The sequence below is a fragment of the Octopus bimaculoides genome, chromosome 2, assembly GCF_046866305.1.
Source record: "Octopus bimaculoides isolate indiv1 chromosome 2, ASM4686630v1, whole genome shotgun sequence".
NCBI classification, from domain to species: Eukaryota; Metazoa; Mollusca; class Cephalopoda; order Octopoda; family Octopodidae; genus Octopus; species Octopus bimaculoides.
The window spans coordinates 189217243-189237569 of record NC_142929.1 but is presented as its reverse complement, the minus strand read 5'-3'; the positions used below and the strand labels follow the sequence as shown (position 1 = coordinate 189237569).

General features: G+C 40.4%; 2 protein-coding genes across 19 annotated transcripts in view; one reads left to right on the top strand and one right to left on the bottom strand.

Moving 5' to 3' along the window:
* The window catches only part of LOC106874821 (whirlin), a 19231-nt gene extending 5379 nt beyond the window's left edge, over positions 1 to 13852 (top strand). Inside the window, exons 1-4 of one of the 2 annotated variants that reach the window (XM_014922691.3) lie at positions 3771 to 4157; positions 8597 to 8707; positions 9762 to 9908; positions 10096 to 13852. In XM_014922691.3, coding sequence (XP_014778177.1) covers positions 8648 to 8707; positions 9762 to 9908; positions 10096 to 10296 — 408 coding nt within the window. In that variant the 5' untranslated portion in view covers positions 3771 to 4157; positions 8597 to 8647 and the 3' untranslated portion in view covers positions 10297 to 13852. Of the gene's footprint in view, positions 1 to 3770; positions 4158 to 8596; positions 8708 to 9761; positions 9909 to 10095 lie in introns of those variants that run through there. The other variant, XM_014922692.3, reaches the window with a different exon arrangement.
* LOC106874822 (AP-3 complex subunit mu-1) overlaps positions 13391 to 20327 on the bottom strand; it is a 66160-nt gene continuing 59223 nt past the window's right edge. For 12 of the 17 annotated variants that reach the window (XR_016240850.1, XM_014922693.3, XM_089348225.1 and 9 more), the window contains one exon: positions 13391 to 13688. Coding sequence is in view for 12 of the 17 variants with exons in the window: in XM_014922693.3 (XP_014778179.1) it covers positions 13623 to 13688 (66 nt within the window). In the remaining 5 variants the exon portion in view is untranslated. Of the gene's footprint in view, positions 13689 to 14379; positions 14552 to 20327 lie in introns of all 17 variants that reach the window. The other 5 variants (XR_016240849.1, XR_008263502.2, XR_016240851.1 and 2 more) reach the window with 3 other exon arrangements.

The window sequence follows — 20327 nt, the reverse complement described above, 5'->3', positions numbered from 1 at the left end:
TCAAATTCCGCCGAGGTCGACTTTGCCTTTCTTCCTTTAGGGGTCGATAAATTAAGTACCAGTTGCGTACTGGTGTCGATCTAATCTACTGGCCCCCTACCCCCAAAATTTCGAGCCTTGTGCCTAGAGTAGAAAAGAAACGTTAGCACGCCGGACGAAATGCTGAGCGGGATTTCGCCCGTCGCTACGTTCTGAGTCCAATTTTCGCTGAGGTCGACTTTGCTATTCATCCTTCGAGGTCGATTAAATAAGTACCAGTTACTCACTGGGGTCGATGTAATCAACTTAATCCCTCCCTCCCCTATCACCATTAAGCTGCCCTTGTGGCAAAAATGTGAAATCCTTATTATTAAATCATTAGTAGCGAGGTGGCAGAATCGTTACTGCAGACTGGACGCAATACTCAATTCCTTCCAGCTCTTCATGTTCTGAGTTCGAACTCCGCCCAAGTCGCCTTTATCTTTCATTTTCTCGAGCTACTCATCTTACCCCTCCCCTAAAATCGCTGTAGCAAAATTTGAAACAGTTATTATTACTTTATATCAGGGGCAGACTGAGAGTATTAAGGGCCCTCGAGCATAACTGTTTACCGGGTCCCTTAGTATTGATATCAATATGTAGAGCGCGTGCCCCTCAGATCTCCGGGCCCTCAGGCAGTGTCCGACTGCTTTATATACTTCTAGTATTGAGCAAATTTTCTGTGCAGTTCCTTAAAATTCCTTTAAATTAATTGTTTATAACCGATGTTTATTTTGAACTGATACACGCTGCTAAATTCGAGGTGTGCCTAAACAGTAAAGGAAAACTTTAAATCAGTTTTTTTCTTGTTTTTTTTTTTTTATTAATTGCGGTAAGCAATTAATCAATTTTTATTTTCCTTTAATTAAAAGTGTAGAGTAAAAATTGTTTGCCAACATAAGCCTTGTGAGTAGATTTAGTAGACGGAAACTGAAAGAAGCTCACCGTGTGTGTGTGTGTGTGTGTGTGTGTGTGTGTGTTTGTGTCTGTGCTTGTTCCCCACCATCACTTGACAGCCGTGTTGATATATTTATGTCCCCCGTAGCGTAGAGGTTCGACAAAATACACCGATAGAATAAGTAACAGGTCTTTAAAAAAAAAGTAAGTACAGGATTGATTCATTCAGCCAAAAACTCCACGAGTCGGTGCCCCAGCCTGGCCGCAAACTAAAACAAGTAAAAGATGGGCGATAAGAGGTACTGGCGAGTCTTTACCTCTCAGCCTGGTCATTCCTTCCCTTCCCGTTCATTTCTAATCTGAACCCAACAAACTTCTCCCGTTGAATTCTGTCAAGGAAAAACAAAAATCTCCAATCGTTAATGTTTATTGTTAATCTTGCTGATTTAACCGACATAGGATGGCTCTAAGCAGATTATCTTGTTTTAAGAACAGATTTTTAATTAATAAAAGTGTCAAGGTAAAATATAACGTCTAGTGCACTCTGCTCTGCTAAACTGTACTCTGTTCAGTACGATACGGTTAAGATAGGGACTCCAGTACTCTTGACCTATAGAGTCCCTCTTAAACTATCAGGGATAGAGAAGAAGGAAGAAATTTTAATTCATGAATTATTGCAATTGGATGCAGAATGTTGAAATATGTACACTAACTATGGTGCAGGAGTGGCTGTGTGGTAAGAAGCTTGCTTAGCAACCACATAGTTCTGGGTTCAGTTCCACTGCATGACACCTTGGGCAAGTGCCTTCTACTACAGCCTTGGGCCAACCAAAGCCTTGTGAGTAGATTTGGTAGATGGAAAATGAAAGAAGCCTGTGATATATATATATATATATATATATATATATATATCGGTCTCTTTCGCCAAACTGCTAAATTATGAGGATGTAAACACACCAACATCAGCTGTCAAGTGATGGTGGGAGGAAAAACACAGATACACAAACATACACATATATACATATATGTATATATGCTCTGCTGGATGTGTAATGTCAGTGTGCATACACGACAGAGTGTAAGTACCCTGAGAGAAAAGTTGGATTTAAGAAGCATCAGATGTGGTGTGAAAGAGAGCCGACTGTGCTGGTATGGACATGTGTTGTGAATGAAAAAGTGTCACACAGTAGCAGCTGAGGGAACCTGCAGAAGAGGTAGACCCAGGAAGACCGGGGATGAGGTGGTGAAGCATGACCCTCGAACATTAGGCCTTATCAAGGCAATGACTAGTGACCAAGACCTTTGGAGATATGCTGTGATTGAGAAGACCCGATAAGCCAAGTGAGATCATAGCCCATGGCCTATGCCAGTGGGTGTAACCAGCCCATTTATGAATACCCATCATTCATTGGACAATAAACCTTGCTTGTGAAGACCTATTGAGGCAAGTGAAATCAAATCAAAATTGCTGACGTGGCCGATGACAGTACCGCCTGATTGGCACTCGTGCCAGTGGAATGTTAAATGCACATCCGAGCATGATCGTTGCCAGGGCCACGGATTGGCTCCCGTGCTGGTGGCACATGAAAAGCACCATTTGAGCATGATCGTTGCCAGCGTCGCCTTACCGGCACATGTGCAGGTGGCACGTGAAAAACAACATTCAGTCATGGTCGTTGCCAGTGCCGCCAGATTGGCTCCCATGCAGGTGGCACGTAAAAAACACCTTTTGAGTATGGTCGTTGCCATTACTGCCTGACTGGCCCTTGTGCTGGTGGCACATAAAAGCACCCACTACACTCTCGGAGTGGTTGGCATGAGGAAAGGCATCCAGCTGTAGAAACCTTGCCCCAAATAAGATTGGAGCCTGGCACAGCCTCCTGGCACAGCCTCCTGGCACAGCCTCCTGGCACAGCCTCCTGGCACAGCCTCCTGGCACAGCCTCCTGGCACAGCCTCCTGGCACAGCCTCCTGGCACAGCCTCCTGGCACAGCCTCCTGGCTTGCCAGTACCCAGTCAAACCATTCAACCCATGCCAGCATGGAAAGCAGACATTAAACGGCGATGATGTGTGATGATGATGATGATATATATATATATATATATATATATATGTGCGGGTGGCACATAAAAGACACCATTTCGAGCGTGGCCGTTTTCGTGCGGGTGACATGTAAAAGCACCCACTACACTCTCTGAGTGGTTGGCGTTAGGAAGGGCATCCAGCTGTAGAAACTCTGCCAAATTAGATTGGAGCCTGGTGTTGCCATCCGGTTTCACCAGTCCTCAGTCAAATCGTCCAACCCATGCTAGCATGGAAAGCGGACGTTAAACGATGATGATGATATATATATATATATATATATATATATATATATATATATATATATATATATATATATATATATATATATTTGTATATACATATATGTATATATGTATATACAAATTTGTATATACATATATACATATATGTATGTGTGTGTGTGTATATCTATATATCTATCTACATACATGTATGTATGTATGTGTGTGCGTAAGTAGATATTCTAAAGGACGATGGATGAATAGCAAGGGAAGCGAGGGTTACAAAAGTGATGGATCTGCACTGTTTGATTGCTGTCAACCACAAAGTATTTGATACGAAACAGATACAAACACAATGAAGCCGAGAGCGAAATGTTAGTTGCAGTATTAATCCCTCGACATTGGATTAACAGAAGAGTGTTTAAAATTCTTAACAAATAAACAAAAGCAGTAATCTCAAACAATAATCCCACAACATAATACTGATTGATAATGATAATTACCTCAATGTATTTGGACAGATTAAGGAAATCCACCATGAATGAAATACAGTGTTTAGTTATATTCAAGAAGTCACACATGTCCAGTAGATACATAGAAAACTGTTCTAAATTATATATAAAGAAAAACCTGTTATTTTAGGGGCCACTGGAATTGTTTTTCTGAATGTCCTAATTTTCTGTATGACTTTAACACATCAGTCCTGAATATAAAATTATTCAGATGACAAATTGAGGAACAAATAGATGAAGATGTGATGTCTGCCATTTACTCAAACAGTTGCTACATGTTTCTGGATTCTTGTATTTTAAACATTGTTTTCTGTTCTGTTGTTTCGTTGATGACACTTTATAAAATATCAATGCAACAACCCACCAAAGGATTTTGGAAATCTATAAAGGACTAAGACACCGTTGTTGTGAATATTATTAAAGGTCTGTATCTTCTTCATATATTATTGTCTTTCCTAACATTAGCCCTTCACACATGGCCTCTCCAAAATAGCAGTGCCTCTCTCCACAATGCTACGTCTCTATAATAGTACCTCTCTACCACAGTACCTCTCTCTACAACAGTACCTTTTTAGCACAGTACCTCTCCACATATGTAGCTCTTCATAGCTGTACCCCTCCACAGCTGTACCACTCCAAACAGCACCTCTTTGCTCAGTAAGACCCCCCCCCCCCCCGCAACACACAACAGTACCTTCCTAAGGCAGTACCTCTGTACAGCTGTACCTCTCCATTATTGTATCTCTCCACAGCAAATGATTAATAACACCAATGTTTGTATCAACAACAACACCAACAAAAGCAGTTTCAACATTAACAACATCAATAATAACAGCAACAACATTAACAGATTACAGTGAATGTTGTTGCAACAATAGAAATATTGACAAAAACTACTGCTACTACTACTTCAAAGTGCGGTGGGTGTTTGAATTTGAAATGTCTGATGTCTGTCCCGCATCAAACACAGATTTTCTTCATCTCCTGTAATATCATTCTTTCTTGCTTTGCAAGGTTCATCGTTGTCTGCAGACTTCCAGAACATTTCTTGTGACCATTCTGAACGGATGATCAAACTCGTCTCTCATTCAAGTTGCACAGATGGATCTCTCTGATACTCCCACCTTTGCACTTTCACTGTTTTCAAACTTGCAGTAGCACTTTCGGCTAAATTTCCTTTGTTCAAAGCTCAATGTGGCTCCCTTTATTATTTCTAAGATATTAAATCTGAAAAGGGATGAAAATTAAGGGAATTACCAGATGTTAAAGTTTTCCGAACAGCATCTATGTATGTATGTATGTATGTATGTATGTATGTATGTATGTATGTATATGTGCAGATTTGTATGTTTTATGCATATATTCTCATGCATATAGTTGCATATCTAAACATGCTCATATATATATTTAAATGATAAACTTCTGGAAACTTTTACAGATTTTTACAGTTCCATTGATTACTTGGATCTGTAGTCTTCGAATTAGCTTTCTCCTTTCTGATTTTCAGAAGCCTAATTTCTCAAGATTGGTATTTAGACAGTGTGTTACACACACACACACACACACACACACACACACACACACACATATTCTTTTATTTGTTTCATTTATTTGACTGTAGCCATGCTGGAGCACTGCCTTTAATCGAACAAATCGACACCAGGACTTATTCTTTGTAAGCCTAGTGCTTATTGTATCAGTCTCTATTGCCAAACTGCTTCGTTACGGGGGACGTAAACATACCAACATTGGTTGTCAAGCAGTGATGGAGGACAAACACAGACTCAAAGATACACATACACACACACACACACATGGATACATACATACATACATACATACTGTGTGGTAAGAAGCTTGCTTCCCAACCACATGGTTCCGGGTTCAGTCCTACTGTGTGGCACCTTGGGCAAGTGTCTTCTACTATAGCCTCAGGCCAACCAAAGCCTTCTGAGTGGATTTGGTAGATGTAAACTGAAAGAAGCTCATTGTGTATGTGTGTGTATGCGTGTGTGTGTGCGCGCGCGCACGTGTTTGTGTGTGTTTATCCCCCAACCATTGCCTGACAACAGATGCCAGTGTGTTTACGTCCCCATATCTTAGCAGATATCTTACGAGACCGATAGAATAAGTACTAGGCTTACTGAGAATAAGTCCTGGGGTCAATTTGTTCGACTAAAGGCGGTGCTCCAGCATGGCCACAGTCAAATGACTGAAACAATTAAAAGAATAAAAGAATATATATATATATATATTCTTTCAGTTTCCATCTACCGAATCGACTCACGAGGCTTTGGTCAGCCTGAGGTAATACTAGAAGACACTTGCCCTAGGTTCCATGCAGTGGGACTGAACTCAGAACCATGTGGTTGGAAAGCAAGCTTGTTACCACACAGACATGCCTGCACTTATATATAGCCAAGTGAGATCGTAACCGTGGCCTCTGCCAGTGCAGCATAACCAGCCCATTTAAGAGTACCCTTCAATCATTGGGTAATAAACTGCGCTTGAGAAGGCCTGTTGAGTCAAGTGAAACCATTGTCATGGCCGATGCCAGTATTGCCTGATTGGCACATAAAAAGCAGCATTCAAACATGGTCAATGCCAGTGCCGCCTGACTGGCTCCCATGCTGGTGGCACGTAAAATGTAAGAAGCACCATTCAAGCGTGGTTGATGCCAGTACCACCAGAGTGGCACATAAAAAGCACCCACTACACTCTCGGAGTGGCTGGTATTAGGAAGGGCATCTAACTGTAGAAACTTTGCCAGATCAGATTGGTGACTGGTGCAGCCTCGGTCAAACTGTCCAACCCATGCCAGCATGGAAAGCGGACGTTAAATGGCGACGATGATGATGATGATGATATATATACATATATATAATAAACTGAGTAAGCTGACCTTTAATCCTTTAATATTATGGATTGCTCTGTCAAAATTAATTCTTATTTAATCAAATTGTTTTGAATTAATCCTGCATTATCTCGTAGAGTTGAGATTTTGATGAGGTAACAGTTAATTTTAGAATGACATTGTAGGTTAGGTGTAAGAGGCCAGATCTGGCCAGTTAAACCCTTCAGCATTCAGATTACTCTGTCAAATCTAATGCCTATCTATTCATGGTGAAGATCTTTGAACTGTGGGCCTCACAGAGGCAATGACTAGTGACCAAGACCTTTGGCGATATGCCATGCTTTAGAAAACCTGTCAAGCCAAGCGAAATCATAGTCTTGGCAGACACTGGTATCACACAAGTGGTACTTGTGCCAGTGGAATGTAAAAGCACCCATTACACTCTTGGAGTTGGTGTTAGGAAGGGCATTCAGACGTAGAGACCATGCCAAATCAGACTAGAGTCTGGCACAGCCTTCCAGCGTGCCAACTCTGGTCAAACTGTCCAACCCACACCAGCATGGACAACAGACGTTAAATAATGATGATGACAATGATGACGATGATGATGATATATATATCACTCTACTGTATGGCAGTGAGACCTGGACGCTATACACACACCAAGAGCATCGCCTAAATATCTTTCACCTGTGCTGCCTCCAGAAAATCCTTGGCATCAAATGGTAGAATCCTGTCCCCAACAAAAATGTCCTCAAGCAAGCAGGAATACCAAGCATGTTTGCACTCCTCACACAAAGACGTATGAGATGGCTTGGACATGTTAGTCGCATGGAAGATGGCATAATCCCCAAGGACATAGTCTACGGAGAGCTTGCTAGGGGCACTAAGTCTGTGGGAAGACTGTTCTTACGATACAAGGATGTTTGCAAAAGGGACATGAATGCCTGCGACATCAGTATTAGTAACTGGGAAGCGGTTACTAGCAACCGTGGAGATTGGTGACGCACCATAGAAGAGGGAACACAAAGGAGTGACAGAGGGAGAGAGGAGAAGTGGAAAGACAAGAAAAGACGTCAACAAGAAACTATGACATTAGAACCAGCCAGGCAAAGTCTTCGCTACATTTGCGGCATCTGCCAGAGGGAGTGTTTGTGAAGGATAGGACTACAGAGCCACAGTAGGAGATGTATTAGGACATGAAATATAAAAACCAGACTGGATTATTTAATGCACAACTCCATTGTCTCCCGAGACAAAAAGGATGCCAACAATAAGACATATTGGGGCAAGCGAAATCGGGATGGCACCTGTGCCCAGCAACGCCTTTCTGGCACTTGTGCCCGTGACATGTGTAAGGATTTTCGAGCGAGATCGTGCCAGTGCCCCTGGACTGGTCCTTGTGTGGGTGGCACATAAAATACACCATTTTGAGCATGGCTGTTGCCAGTACCGCCTGACTGGCCTTCGTGCGGGTGACACGTAAAAGCACTCACTACACTCTCTGAGTGGTTGGCATTAGGAAGGGCTTCCAGCTGTAGAAACTCTGCCAGATCAGATTGGAGCCTGGTGTAGCCATCTGGTTTCACCAGTCCTCAGTCAAATCGTCCAACCCATGCTAGCATGGAAAGCAGACGTTAAACGATGATGATGATGATGATATATATATATGGATTCAATTGGATTGCCCATGTTTAGTCCACTGCAAGTCAAGAGCCTCTGTATATTCTCCCCACCAAAGAAGGGCTTGAGATCATCTTACTGGTTTGATGAGCCTTCTCTGTCGCACTGGTTCAACATGGCTTCTTTCTTTTGTACTCATACCCAGAAATAATAAAATCCATTACACCAACCCCAGTCTGGCATGCTAATGATTCTGTCATATCGGAGAAAGAGGGGAGGTCACAGTTGGATTGGTGTCCAAAAGGTTAGGCCACACCCCACACCAATGAATGAGTATACGAGAATATTTTGAAAATATTTCATGGTCTAAACTTTCTCCTTTTAGATCAACAGAAGAAAGGGTCAATGGACAGTACTGACCTTTGACCCGAGGTCAATGGGAAATAACATCTGTTCCTGTACAACTAAATTCCTTGAAAAACGTCCTGAAACTAAGGTGAGTTCCTAGAATGTGTCTGTTTCTTTTTTTTATCATCAATCCTTAATCATCATACTTTTACATCCACTTTCCATGCTGGCATGAGTTGGACAATCATCACAATCATTCATTCATTAATCACAATCATTCATTCATTCATACATACATACATACATACGTACATACATACATACATACATACGTACGTACATACATATATACGTACATACATACATACATACATACATACAAGAATTTTCATACATACATACATATGTATGTACATACATACACACATACATACACACATACATACATACGTATGTAAGTACATACATATGTACATATGTAATGTACATACATACATACGTACATATGTACATACATACATACTTACATATGTACATACATACATACATATGTACATACATACATACATACATACATACGTACATACATACATACATATATACATATATACATACATACATACATACACACATACATACATTGTATGCTCTAATATTAAACTATCTTCTATAGTCAGTATACAGTGAAAGCTTATAATTATATTTACAAAATTTTTACTCGTTACCATTTCGTAATTAATGCAAATCATGTACAACAGTATTTCACATATTTGAATACAATCAGAAGTGAGAAGACCCTTTGCTGTAGAAATGGTTCTGGGAGAAAATTCTCCTCACAAACAAAATGTGTGTAAGCACATTGGGCTATGACTGACATCATTCATGTGTTTGTAGGACACACGCATTTCTCTTTCACAGCCCCAATAACAATGATAGTTCATATTTATAGGAACAATAAAAATTTGTGTATAGTTTTTGTTGTTAACAATATGCAATGATGCAGAAATGCCTGCATCCTAAGATGAGAGAAGGACACATTCAATAATGTTGAACTAGATATACAGAAAGACAGGATGGTCACTGACGGAATACTTTTGATAATAGATGTGCATTTATTTGACCAGGGCTGACCTGGGGCTAAACAACCACATTTTAAATGCTAAGAAAGTATTTGTCACTTAAAAATACATTTTCAATTTCAGGAACAGAAAGAGAAAAGATTAAAGAAAACCTATGGCAATATCCCACTGCAAGAAGTTGTCATTTATAAAGTGATGCCAACTTTAGGTTTGGCCATTGAGGGTGGCATCAATTCCAGTCAGATGTTTCCTCGAGTGTTTGCAATCCAGGTAAGACATTCTCTATTGTAACTATTTGTTTAATCCAAGTTGAAAACGTTTGTACGCAGAGCAAAAGATGGTTTCAGCCAGGTTGGTAATGAAAGGGTTAATAACCAAGTGGTAATGTTTCGTTTCTTATATTTGAGATGATCTGACTTTGAAATTAATCTTTTTCTTTTTTTGGTTTCTTTTGCAGCCGAATGGTTCCACATTTTACTCCAAAACCGACCTGAAGGTGGGCAATATACTGTTGGAAGTGAATGGCACCTGCCTGGTGGGACTTCAGCACAGTGAGGTGGCAGCAAACATTGCCAACGCCTTTTTGGATGAATCTCAAGATTACCTGACATTTTTGGTTACTGAGGATGGATGGCAGCCAAAGACTAGCAGCATTTGAATGGGTACAAAGAGGGTATGAATGAGGGGGGGGGGAAGAGGGGAGGATGAGAGTTGAGGATGATTTTTTTTTATTTCACTTATTTCAGTCATTTGACTGCGGCCATGCTGGAGCACCACCTTTAGTCAAACAAATCGACCCCAGGACTTATTCTTTGTAAGCCGAGTACTTATTTTATCAGTCTCTTTAGCCAAACTGCTAAGCTACGGAGACATAAACACACCAACATTGGTTGTCAAGTGATGTTGGGGGTGGGGGGGACAAACACAGACACAAATACATATATATATATACATATATACGGCGGGCTTCTTTCAGTTTTTGTCAACCAAACCCACTCACAAGGCTTTGGTCAGCCTGAAGCGATAGTAGAAGACAATTGCCTAAGGTGCCAAGCAGTGGGACTGAATCCAGAACAATGTGGCTGAGAAGCAAGCTACTTACCACACAGCCACTCCTGCATGCAAAAATACATTATCATCATCATCGTTTAACATCTGCTTTCCATGCTGGCATGGGTTGGACAGTTTGACTGAAGGCTGGCAAGCCAGAAGACTGCACCAGGCTACAACGTGATCTGCCAGAGTTTCTACAGCTGGATGCCCTTCCTAACGCCAACCACTCTGAGAGTGTAGTAGGTGCTTTTACATGCCACTAGCACGAGGGCCAGTCAGGTGGTACTGGCAACAGCCACGCTCAAAATCGTGTTTTTTACATGCCACCTGCACAGGAGCCATTCCAGCAACACTGGCAACAACCTTGCTCGAATGTTGTCTTTCACATGCCACCTGCACAAGTGCCAGTAAGGTGATGCTGGTAACGATCACGCTTGAATGGTGCTTTTTACATGCATGGGAGCCAGTCAGCAGCCCTGGCAACGATCACACTCAGATGGTGCTCTTAGCGCTCCACTAGCACGGATGCCAGTCAAGCGGTACTGTCATCAAATTTGATTTCGATTTCACTTGATAAGTGGGCTGGTTGCACCACTGGCATAGGCCATGGGTTATGGTCTCACTTGGCTTGCTAGGTCTTCTCAAGCACAGCATATTTCCAAAGGTCTTGGTCACAAGTCATTGCCTCGATGAGGCCCAATGTTCGAAGGTCTTGCCTCACCACCTCAGCCCAGGTCTTCCTGGGTCTACTTCTTCCACAGGTTTCCTCAACTGCTAGGGGGTGGCACTTTTTCACACAGCTATCCTCATCCATTCTCGCCACATGACCATACCAGCGCAATCGTCTCTCTTGTACACCACAACTGATGCTTCTTAGGTTCAACTTTTCTCTCAAGGTACTTACACTCTGTCGAGTATGCACACTGACATTACACATCCAGCGGAGCATACTGGCTTCATTCCTTGCGAGCTTACGCATGTCCTCAGCAGTCAAGGCCCATGTTTCACTGCCATGTAGCATGACTGTTCGTACACATGTGTCATACAGTCTACCTTTTACTCTGAGCGAGAGGCCCTTTGTCACCAGCAGAGGTAAGAGCTCTCTGAACTTTGCCCAGGCTATTCTTATTCTAGCAGCTACACTTTTAGTGCACCCAACCCCGCTACTAACTTGGTCACCTAGATAACGGAAGCTATCAACTACCTCTAGTTTTTCTCCCTGGAATGAGACAGAAGTTGTTTTCTGCACATTTTCAGTGTTTATTGCTCCTGAGCATCTGCCACATACTAAAACTATCTTCCCAGTTAGCCTTCCTTTGATATTGCTGCACCTCTTATGTGTCCATAGCTTACACTGGGTACATCTTATGGAGTTTCTACCTACGCCTTTTCTACAGATCGAGCAGAGCCATCTACCAGAAGGGGTTTGTGGTTTGTCTGCCTTTCTACTTATTAGGACTTTGGTTTTAGCTAGGTTGACTCTAAGGCCCTTCGATTCTAATCCTTGCTTCCACACCAGAAACTTCTCTAGTTCTGATAGTGACTCAGCAATTAGAGCAAGGTCGTCAGCATAGAGGAGCTCCCAGGGGCATCCTGTCTTGAATTCCTCTGTTATTGCCTGGAGGACAATGGTAAATAGGAGGAGGCTGAGGACTGAACCTTGGTGGACCCCTACCTCTACCCGGAATTCTTCAATGTACTCGTTGCCAACCCTCACCTTACTGACAGCGTCCCTGTACATGGCTCACACAGCTCTCACTAACCATTCATCTATCCCTAGTTTCCTCATTGACCACCAGATAAGGGATCAGGAGACCTTGTCAAAGGCTTTCTCCATGTCGACGAAAGCCAGGTACAGAGGTTTATCTTTGGGAAGGTATTTCTTCTACAGATGTCTAACCAGAAATAGAGCATCAGTGGTGCTTTTCCCTGGCACCAACCCAAACTGCATCTCATCTAAACTGACTCTCTTTGCTTTCCTTGGGTTGGACAATTTGATCAGAGGTGGCAATCAAAGAGCTGCACCAGCATCATCATCAACATAACACACAGCTTTAAATGTGCTTCCTTTCATGATCCAATGAAATCAAACAATACCATTGTTGATTGCTTTGGGAAAACAAAACAAAACATCAAACAAAACAAAACACCAAACAAAACAAAACATACACTATAAAAACACTACAAAATTTGGGGGATTATTCTGCCCCAACCCCCACTCCATTCTTAATTATGTAATTCTGTTGAAGACTAAGAAGTCATTCTATTAGTTTTATTGGTTAACTTGTCTCTAGCAGACTATGGCTGAGAAAACAGGTCTGAACCAAAGTTTGGCAGCAGGCAAGTTTATTTATTCATTGATAAAATGAAGTACTAAGGTATACTCATCCCTTTTTCACTTCAATATGGTTTGTAGCCATTGTTACTGTGAGGTTGATCATTAAGCTTTTTTGGTTCCCATATGCATGAGACCACCCATGATTCTATCACACAAATTCCTTGTTTTAAAGTGATCTAAGTTAAACCTTCCATGAAAATTCTGTATTAATTTATGTCTCAAACAACCAATTTAAGAATGTCAAAGTATTTTACGAAATTCCTTATTTTCAAACTCAACTGGAACAAAAGCAGTGTATTTCAACAGAAATATGGTAAAAAAAAAAGAATGAATTTAAATAAAAACAATGAAAACACAAGAATCTGTATTGATAAATTCTTTAATCTGCTGTGCTTCTGTGAACTCACAGAAGCAGAAGACACATTTGTACATCGGTCGGATAAATTATGAGTTTGGAGGAATAGAATACTTCATTCTTCTCCTTGCAAGAACAGAAGTTGTTAGGCTTAGGACTGCGTAGTTAATCTGACACTGCCAACTCCAGCTTCTTTTCAGCATCCAAGGAAATGTGTTGGTGAATTTAAATACAAGCATCATGTCCTCACTTGGAATTTACCAGCTTTCGTCACGTACTTGACCCCTTTAAATGGTTTGTATTTCTGGAAATAAAAAGAAAATGAAAATAAATAATACAACACACTAGAATGGCCTGCTAATAACAACACATTTCTCTGAACACTTTATTTTCTTTCTTCTATTTGAAAAGGGGAATCTTTTCCAAAATATTATAGGATCATTAAACAACTATTGTAAGGTACTACAATATCTTTTCTCTTTGTTTTCATTTATTGATATTACCTTACATATTTTGTCATAACTCCTCGCCTGCGATGCTCAGAAATTTTGTTTTTTTCCAAGTATTTATCACATTAAGACATATTACAATGCTTCACAGAAATTACAAATATTCTTTTATATAATACAAATATATATTATCAGGAAGCTCTAGACTTGCAAATGAGGGTTTCACTCTGTCCTCAATAACAACCCGTCTTTATTGTTACCATATTAAAATGTAGACCTTGTTGATTGTGTCTCACAATTATAGAAATATTTACGTTGACAAAACCATTGAGCTATCTGTGTGAAATATACTTACTCATATATTTTCTGTGATAAATCTCAGATAATAAATTAATAACAATCAATGATAATTAAATAATTAACAAAATAGATTTCAAACATAAATTTTATCTCCATCAAATGAAAAGGAACTCCAAATGAAATTTGTATTTTCACAGAATAAAAATAGCAGCATTAGGAAGAGTCATCCAGCTGTAGAAACCTTACCAGATCAGATTGGAGCCTGGTGCAGCCTCCTGGCTCACCAGACCTCAATCAAACTGTCCAACCCATGCCAGCATGGAAAACGGACATTAAATGATGATGATGGCTAGGCATCATTGGTTCATTAGGAATTAAATGAAATTTAATTAATATTTCCAAATGTTTCATGATTAAACTGATGAAAAAAAAAGAAAAAAAAAGATTTCATAAATTGGTTAAATGACGTTCAAAATACCCCCAGAAAACAAAAAGAATGGTTTCGATGGCTTGTGTGTTTTAGTTTACAAACTAGAAATGTAAAATTGAAGGCATCTTCCTCCTCCTCCTCATCATCATCATAACCATCACTTAATGACCACCTTTACGTGCTTCTCATGGCTGGGATAGAATTTGATGTGGTGGATTTTCTACAGCTAACTGGTCTTCCTATCACCAACCCTCACCTGCTTCCAAGGAAGGTAATGTTTCCTCATGGGTTAAACGGAAGATTGGAAATGAAGGACACCACGTGTATGACAGTGACATTCGTTTACAACTATCACATGATGTCCAGGCAAGGAGACAGCAACATACATACACACACACACACACACATTTTGCATTCTATCAGACTCTTAGTGCCAACCGTTTCCAAATTTCTGAACAATCATTAAACTCTTAGAGTGACAACCCTTCTATGCCTTCATTGAATATATTAACAAAGGAACACCTGTGGTTACTCAAATTACTAAAAATAACAGCCAAATCTCCCTCAACACATACTGTTTTCAAATAGAAAGGACATATTGGATAATGTGGTACTAGATAATCCGTTTATCCTTTACTTGATTCAGTCATTAGACTGCGGCCATGCTGGGGCACCACCTTGAAGGGTTTAGACAAACAAATCAACCCCAGTACTTTTTTTTGTGTCTGATGCTTAATCTGTCAGTTTCCTCTGCCAAATAACTAAGTCACAAGGACACAAACAAACCAGTTGTTGAGCAGTGGTATGGGGCAAACACAAACACACACATACATATAGGAAGGGCTTCCACATAGTTTCTGTCTAATAAATTCACTCACAAGGCATTGGGCTGCACAGTGGGACTGAACCTGAGACCAAGTGGTTGCAAAATGAGCTGCTTAACCACACAGCCATGCTTGCTGAGATGAATATTTGATTAACAAAAATAAAAAGAACAGACCATATACAGGTGCAAGAGTGACTGTGCAGTAAGAAGCTTGCTCTTCCCAACCACATGGTTCTGGGTTCAATCCCACTGTGTGGCACCTTGGGCAAGTGTCTTCTGCTATAGCCTTGGGCCGACCAAAGTCTTAGGAGTGGATTTGGTAGACGGAAATCAAAAGAAGCCTGTCGTATTTGACCGTTGACTGAACACTATTCAATTTTTTTTCTCTGTGTTTTTCTCCTTGTCTCCGTATTCTTTCTGTTGAAGAGCGTAGCTCGAAACGTCAAAGACTTTCCGTATTCCCGAGCGTCATACTAATATATACTTTTGTTATTTACACCACCTGTCCTCGTCTGTTGTTATTATTTGTATATTCTCCCATATATACATATATATGTTTGTGTGTCTGTGTTTGTCCATCACCATTGCTTGACAAGTAATGTTGGTGTGTGTACGCCCCCATAACTTAGCGGTTCAGCAAAAGAGACCAATAGGATAAGTACTAGGCTTACAAAGAATAAGTCCTGGGGTTGATTTGCTCAAATAAAGGTGGTGCTCCAGCATGGCCACAATCAAATGACTGAAACAAATGAAACGATTCTGCCAGCTCGTAACCATTATTGCAATAATCCTTTCTACTAGAGGCACAAGGCATGAAATTTCATAGGGAGAGAGTAAGTCGATTACACTGACCCCTAGTGATCAGCTGGTACTTATTTTACCAACACTGAAAGATAAAAGGCAAAGTCAACCTTGACTGAATGTAAAAATGGACGAAGTGCCCTAAGCATTTTGCCTGGCATTCTAACGAAACAAAAAAAAAAATTAGTAAATATCAACAAGTGGCTGTGTGGTAAAAAGCTTGCTTCCCAACCACATGGTTCTGGGTTCAAGTCCTACTGTGTGGCACCTTGGGCAAATGTCTTCTACTATAGCCTCAGGCCAACCAAAGCCTTCTGAGTGGATTTGGTAGACAGAAACTGAAAGAAGCCCATCATATATATATATATATATATATATATATATGTATATATATATATATACAGTAGTACCTCGGTTTTTGAACAACTCTGATCGCGAATAAATCATGCTTTATATATATATCTATATATAAAGCACGATCTATTCGTGATCAGAGGCATTTGTAAACCAAGGTTCTACTGTACATATGTATGTATTTGCGTATCTGTGTTTATCCCTCCACCATTGCTTGCCAACTGATGTGGGTGTGTTTACATCCCCATGACTTAGCGGTTTGGCAACAGAGGCCGATGCAATAAATACTAGGCTTACAAAGAATAAGCCCCAGGGTCGATTTGTTCGACTAAAGGTGGTGCTCCAGCATGGCTGCAGTCAAATGACTGAAATAAGTAAAAGAATAAAATAATAACAGCAATGAGTTAATTATCTTACCTTGAAACGATTTAATGTAATGGACATTTTGAAATTAATACACGCAATATGAAATTAATTGCCACCATCACCAAACATGCAAATTGAAAGAGATATCAACAGATTGTTAAGTTCCCTAAAACAATATTTCTCATGGTGGGTGGGCCTGTGAGAATTGGAAAGTGGCGGGGGGGGGGGGGGGGGGGGGGGAATTACCATATTTAATAAAATGAAATAAAATAAAATAATTTTAAATTTCTCCAACATCATGGAAGAAGAAAGAAGAACCACACAAACACAAATTCTGTTTTAGTTTCACATTAAAAAAGTAGGGAAGAAGTAAGAAGAGAAATTATCTCTAATAGGTGCAGGAGTGGCTGAGTGGTAAGAAGCTTGCTTCCCAACCACGTGGTTCCAGGTTCAGTCCTACTGCGTGGCACCTTGGGCAAGTGTCTTCTACTATAGCCTCAGGCCAACCAAAGCCTTGTGAGTGGATTTGGTAGACAGAAACTGAAAGAAGCCCGTCATATATATGTGTGTGTGTGTGTGTCTGTGTTTTTCCCCCAGCATCGCTTGGATTTGGTAGATGAGAACTGAAAGAAGCCTGTCGTATATGTGTGTGTGTGTGTGTGTGTGTGTGTGTGTGTGTGTGTGTGTGTGTGTGTGTGTGTGTGTGTGTGTGTGTGTGTGTGTGTTATGTCTGTCTCCCCGCCAACATCGCCTGACAACCGATGCTGGTGTGTTTACGTCCCCCGTAACTTAGTGAGTCGGCAAAAGAGACCGATAGAATAAGTACTAGGCTTACAAAGAATAAGTCCTGGGGTCGATTTGTTTGACTAAAGGCAGTGCTCCAGCATGACCACAGTCAAAATCACTGAAACAAGTAAAAGAATAAAAGAATGTTTGTGGTGGTGCAGTTACTCTCTTATCTGAAAATCCCAGCAATAAAGAGATTCCCCGAAAAGAATATAAGGGGAGCTAACTCTATTCTCTCCCTAGTCTCCTTGAAATTATATTAATTGGTCGATAATTCTACATCATCATCATCATCAATAACAACATCTAATGTCCACTTTTCCATTCTTGTGTGGGTCAGATGCAATTTGCTGAGACAGTGAAATAAATTTTTTTCTACGGTTGGATGCCTTTCCTGTTGCCAAGCCTCACCCATTTCCAAATAAGGAAATATTTCTCAATGACTGGACAGGTACTTCACAGAACAATGAAGATGATGGTGATTACAATGGTGATGAATGTGACGGTAGCAGTTGTGATGGTGATGATGATGATGGTGGTGCTGGTGGTGGTGGTGGTGGTGGTGGTAATGATGATGATGATGATGATGATGATGGTGCATATGTGTGTGCACATATTTGAGTGTGTGTGTGTGTGTTTGTGTGTGTAACCCACTACACTATCCCAAGTATGTGAGAATATTTTTGTGGTTTAACCCCAGGTCAGCCCTGATCAAGCAGACCTATGATCAAAGAGGTTCTACCCATAACTACCCTGCCTTTCCCTCAAACATTGTGTATCTTGGACAACATTATCAAACGTATCCTTTCCAAAGAAGGCAATAAAATATTAGCTATGGAAAGATTGGCTGTTATTTCTAACAGCTCAAATGACCAGGTAGAGGCTCAAATGACCAGGTAGTTGTTCAAATTGTTACGCTGCTGTTAGTTCAGGAAGGAATTATCAGTCAAACCTGTGATCAAGGGCATTCCAGCCATGACCATCCTATCAATCATTTAAACAGTAGAAACTACATTATTCAATGTTTCATACAGTAGGGCGTTATTTGAGGGAGATTTGCCTGCTATTTCCAGCTGGTTCAGTGACCACATAAAGGCTAGTTCATTGGACTTAGGCACCCTAATGTGGTCCACCAGGTGACTCCAGGAAGATCACCAACTGTTCTGAGTTGAAATAGCATGCAAGAGACAACAATTCCTTCTTTGACATAAATATAATATTTAATTATACACCAGGTATTGAGTTCTTTCTTTAGTTAATATTTACTGCTTTTAAAAATTAAAAACACCACATCACCTGTCAAAGGTCAGTGACAAGTGACCAAGACTTTTGGGGATATACTGTGCTTGTGTGTCAGTGGAACGTAAAAAGCGCTATTCGAGCGTGGCCAATGCCAGTGCTGCCTGACTGGCCCCCATGCTGGTGACATGTAAAAGCACCTACTACACTCTCGGAGTGGTTGGCGTTAGGAAGGGCCAAATCAGATCAGAACCCAGTGCAGCCCCTTGGTTTACCAATTTTCAGTTAAGCTGTCCAACCCATGCCAGCATGGAAAAGCGGATGTTAAACGATGATGATGATGATGACAACATTATGATTATCCTTATTTGTAGTATTTACATATACATAAACACACACACACATATATATACTCTAAGAGGTTTAAACTAGTCAAGTACTATCAACAATTTCAAAACACGGGACTATGGAGGCATGAAACTACATCTCTGAAGAACATTGCAAACCAACTAAAAAACTTTCTACAGCAAACAAACAAGCCAAGAAACTGAGCCTATTTTGAGAAGGCAAGAAGTGGGAGGTGTTCTTCTTTGACAAAGGTACATGCCATTCGCTTCAGTTTTAGTTTTAAGTCAAGTAAACATTCCTCACCACACTTAAAAGATTAAGATTTGAAGAGGGTTTAAGTTAAGCTTGCAAAAAAATGTAATAATATATAATAATAGATTCCAGAGTACGCTGGCATAATTCTTACATGTCTTCTAAAACTCTTCTGTGTTCATAAAAGCAAACAAAACTATGAGACCAGCAGACATATCTGTAGTAAATTGCTATTACATGTCGAAGACCTGTGAAAAAGAGACCAGCTCCAGAATGAATAACAATCTTGATGGCAAAACACCAAGTTATAAAATCTAATTTAAATAACTGAAGAGAATGTGTTAGTAGTTCAACTGTATAGCAGATATGGCCATTAGCAGGTTTACACAGTGCAACATAGTAGAATACAACCCATAGAACTGAAAATATATTCTGTGGCAAACAATATACCAAAATCACAGAGCCCAAAGCTGATTTGATAATGAATGCCAGAACATCACTGCTGCTTTACAACAATTGCTAACAAGAGATGAAAGACAGCTTGTTTGAGGTTTCCATGAGTAGTTTTGATAGAACAAAGATCACTGATCTTATGGATCTGTGTAGTCCAGGACGGTGCTTCTCAACCTTTTTGGTATTTGAGTCAGAACCAAAACCTGGATTTTTATAGGGGGCCACACCAAAAGAAGAAAAAAAGACAAGTAAAACAAATCAATTGAACAAAGATTATGTTTATAGAGGGGGAAAACCATCGAGGGCTGTTGGAAGGATGCTTGAGGGCCACACGAGGCT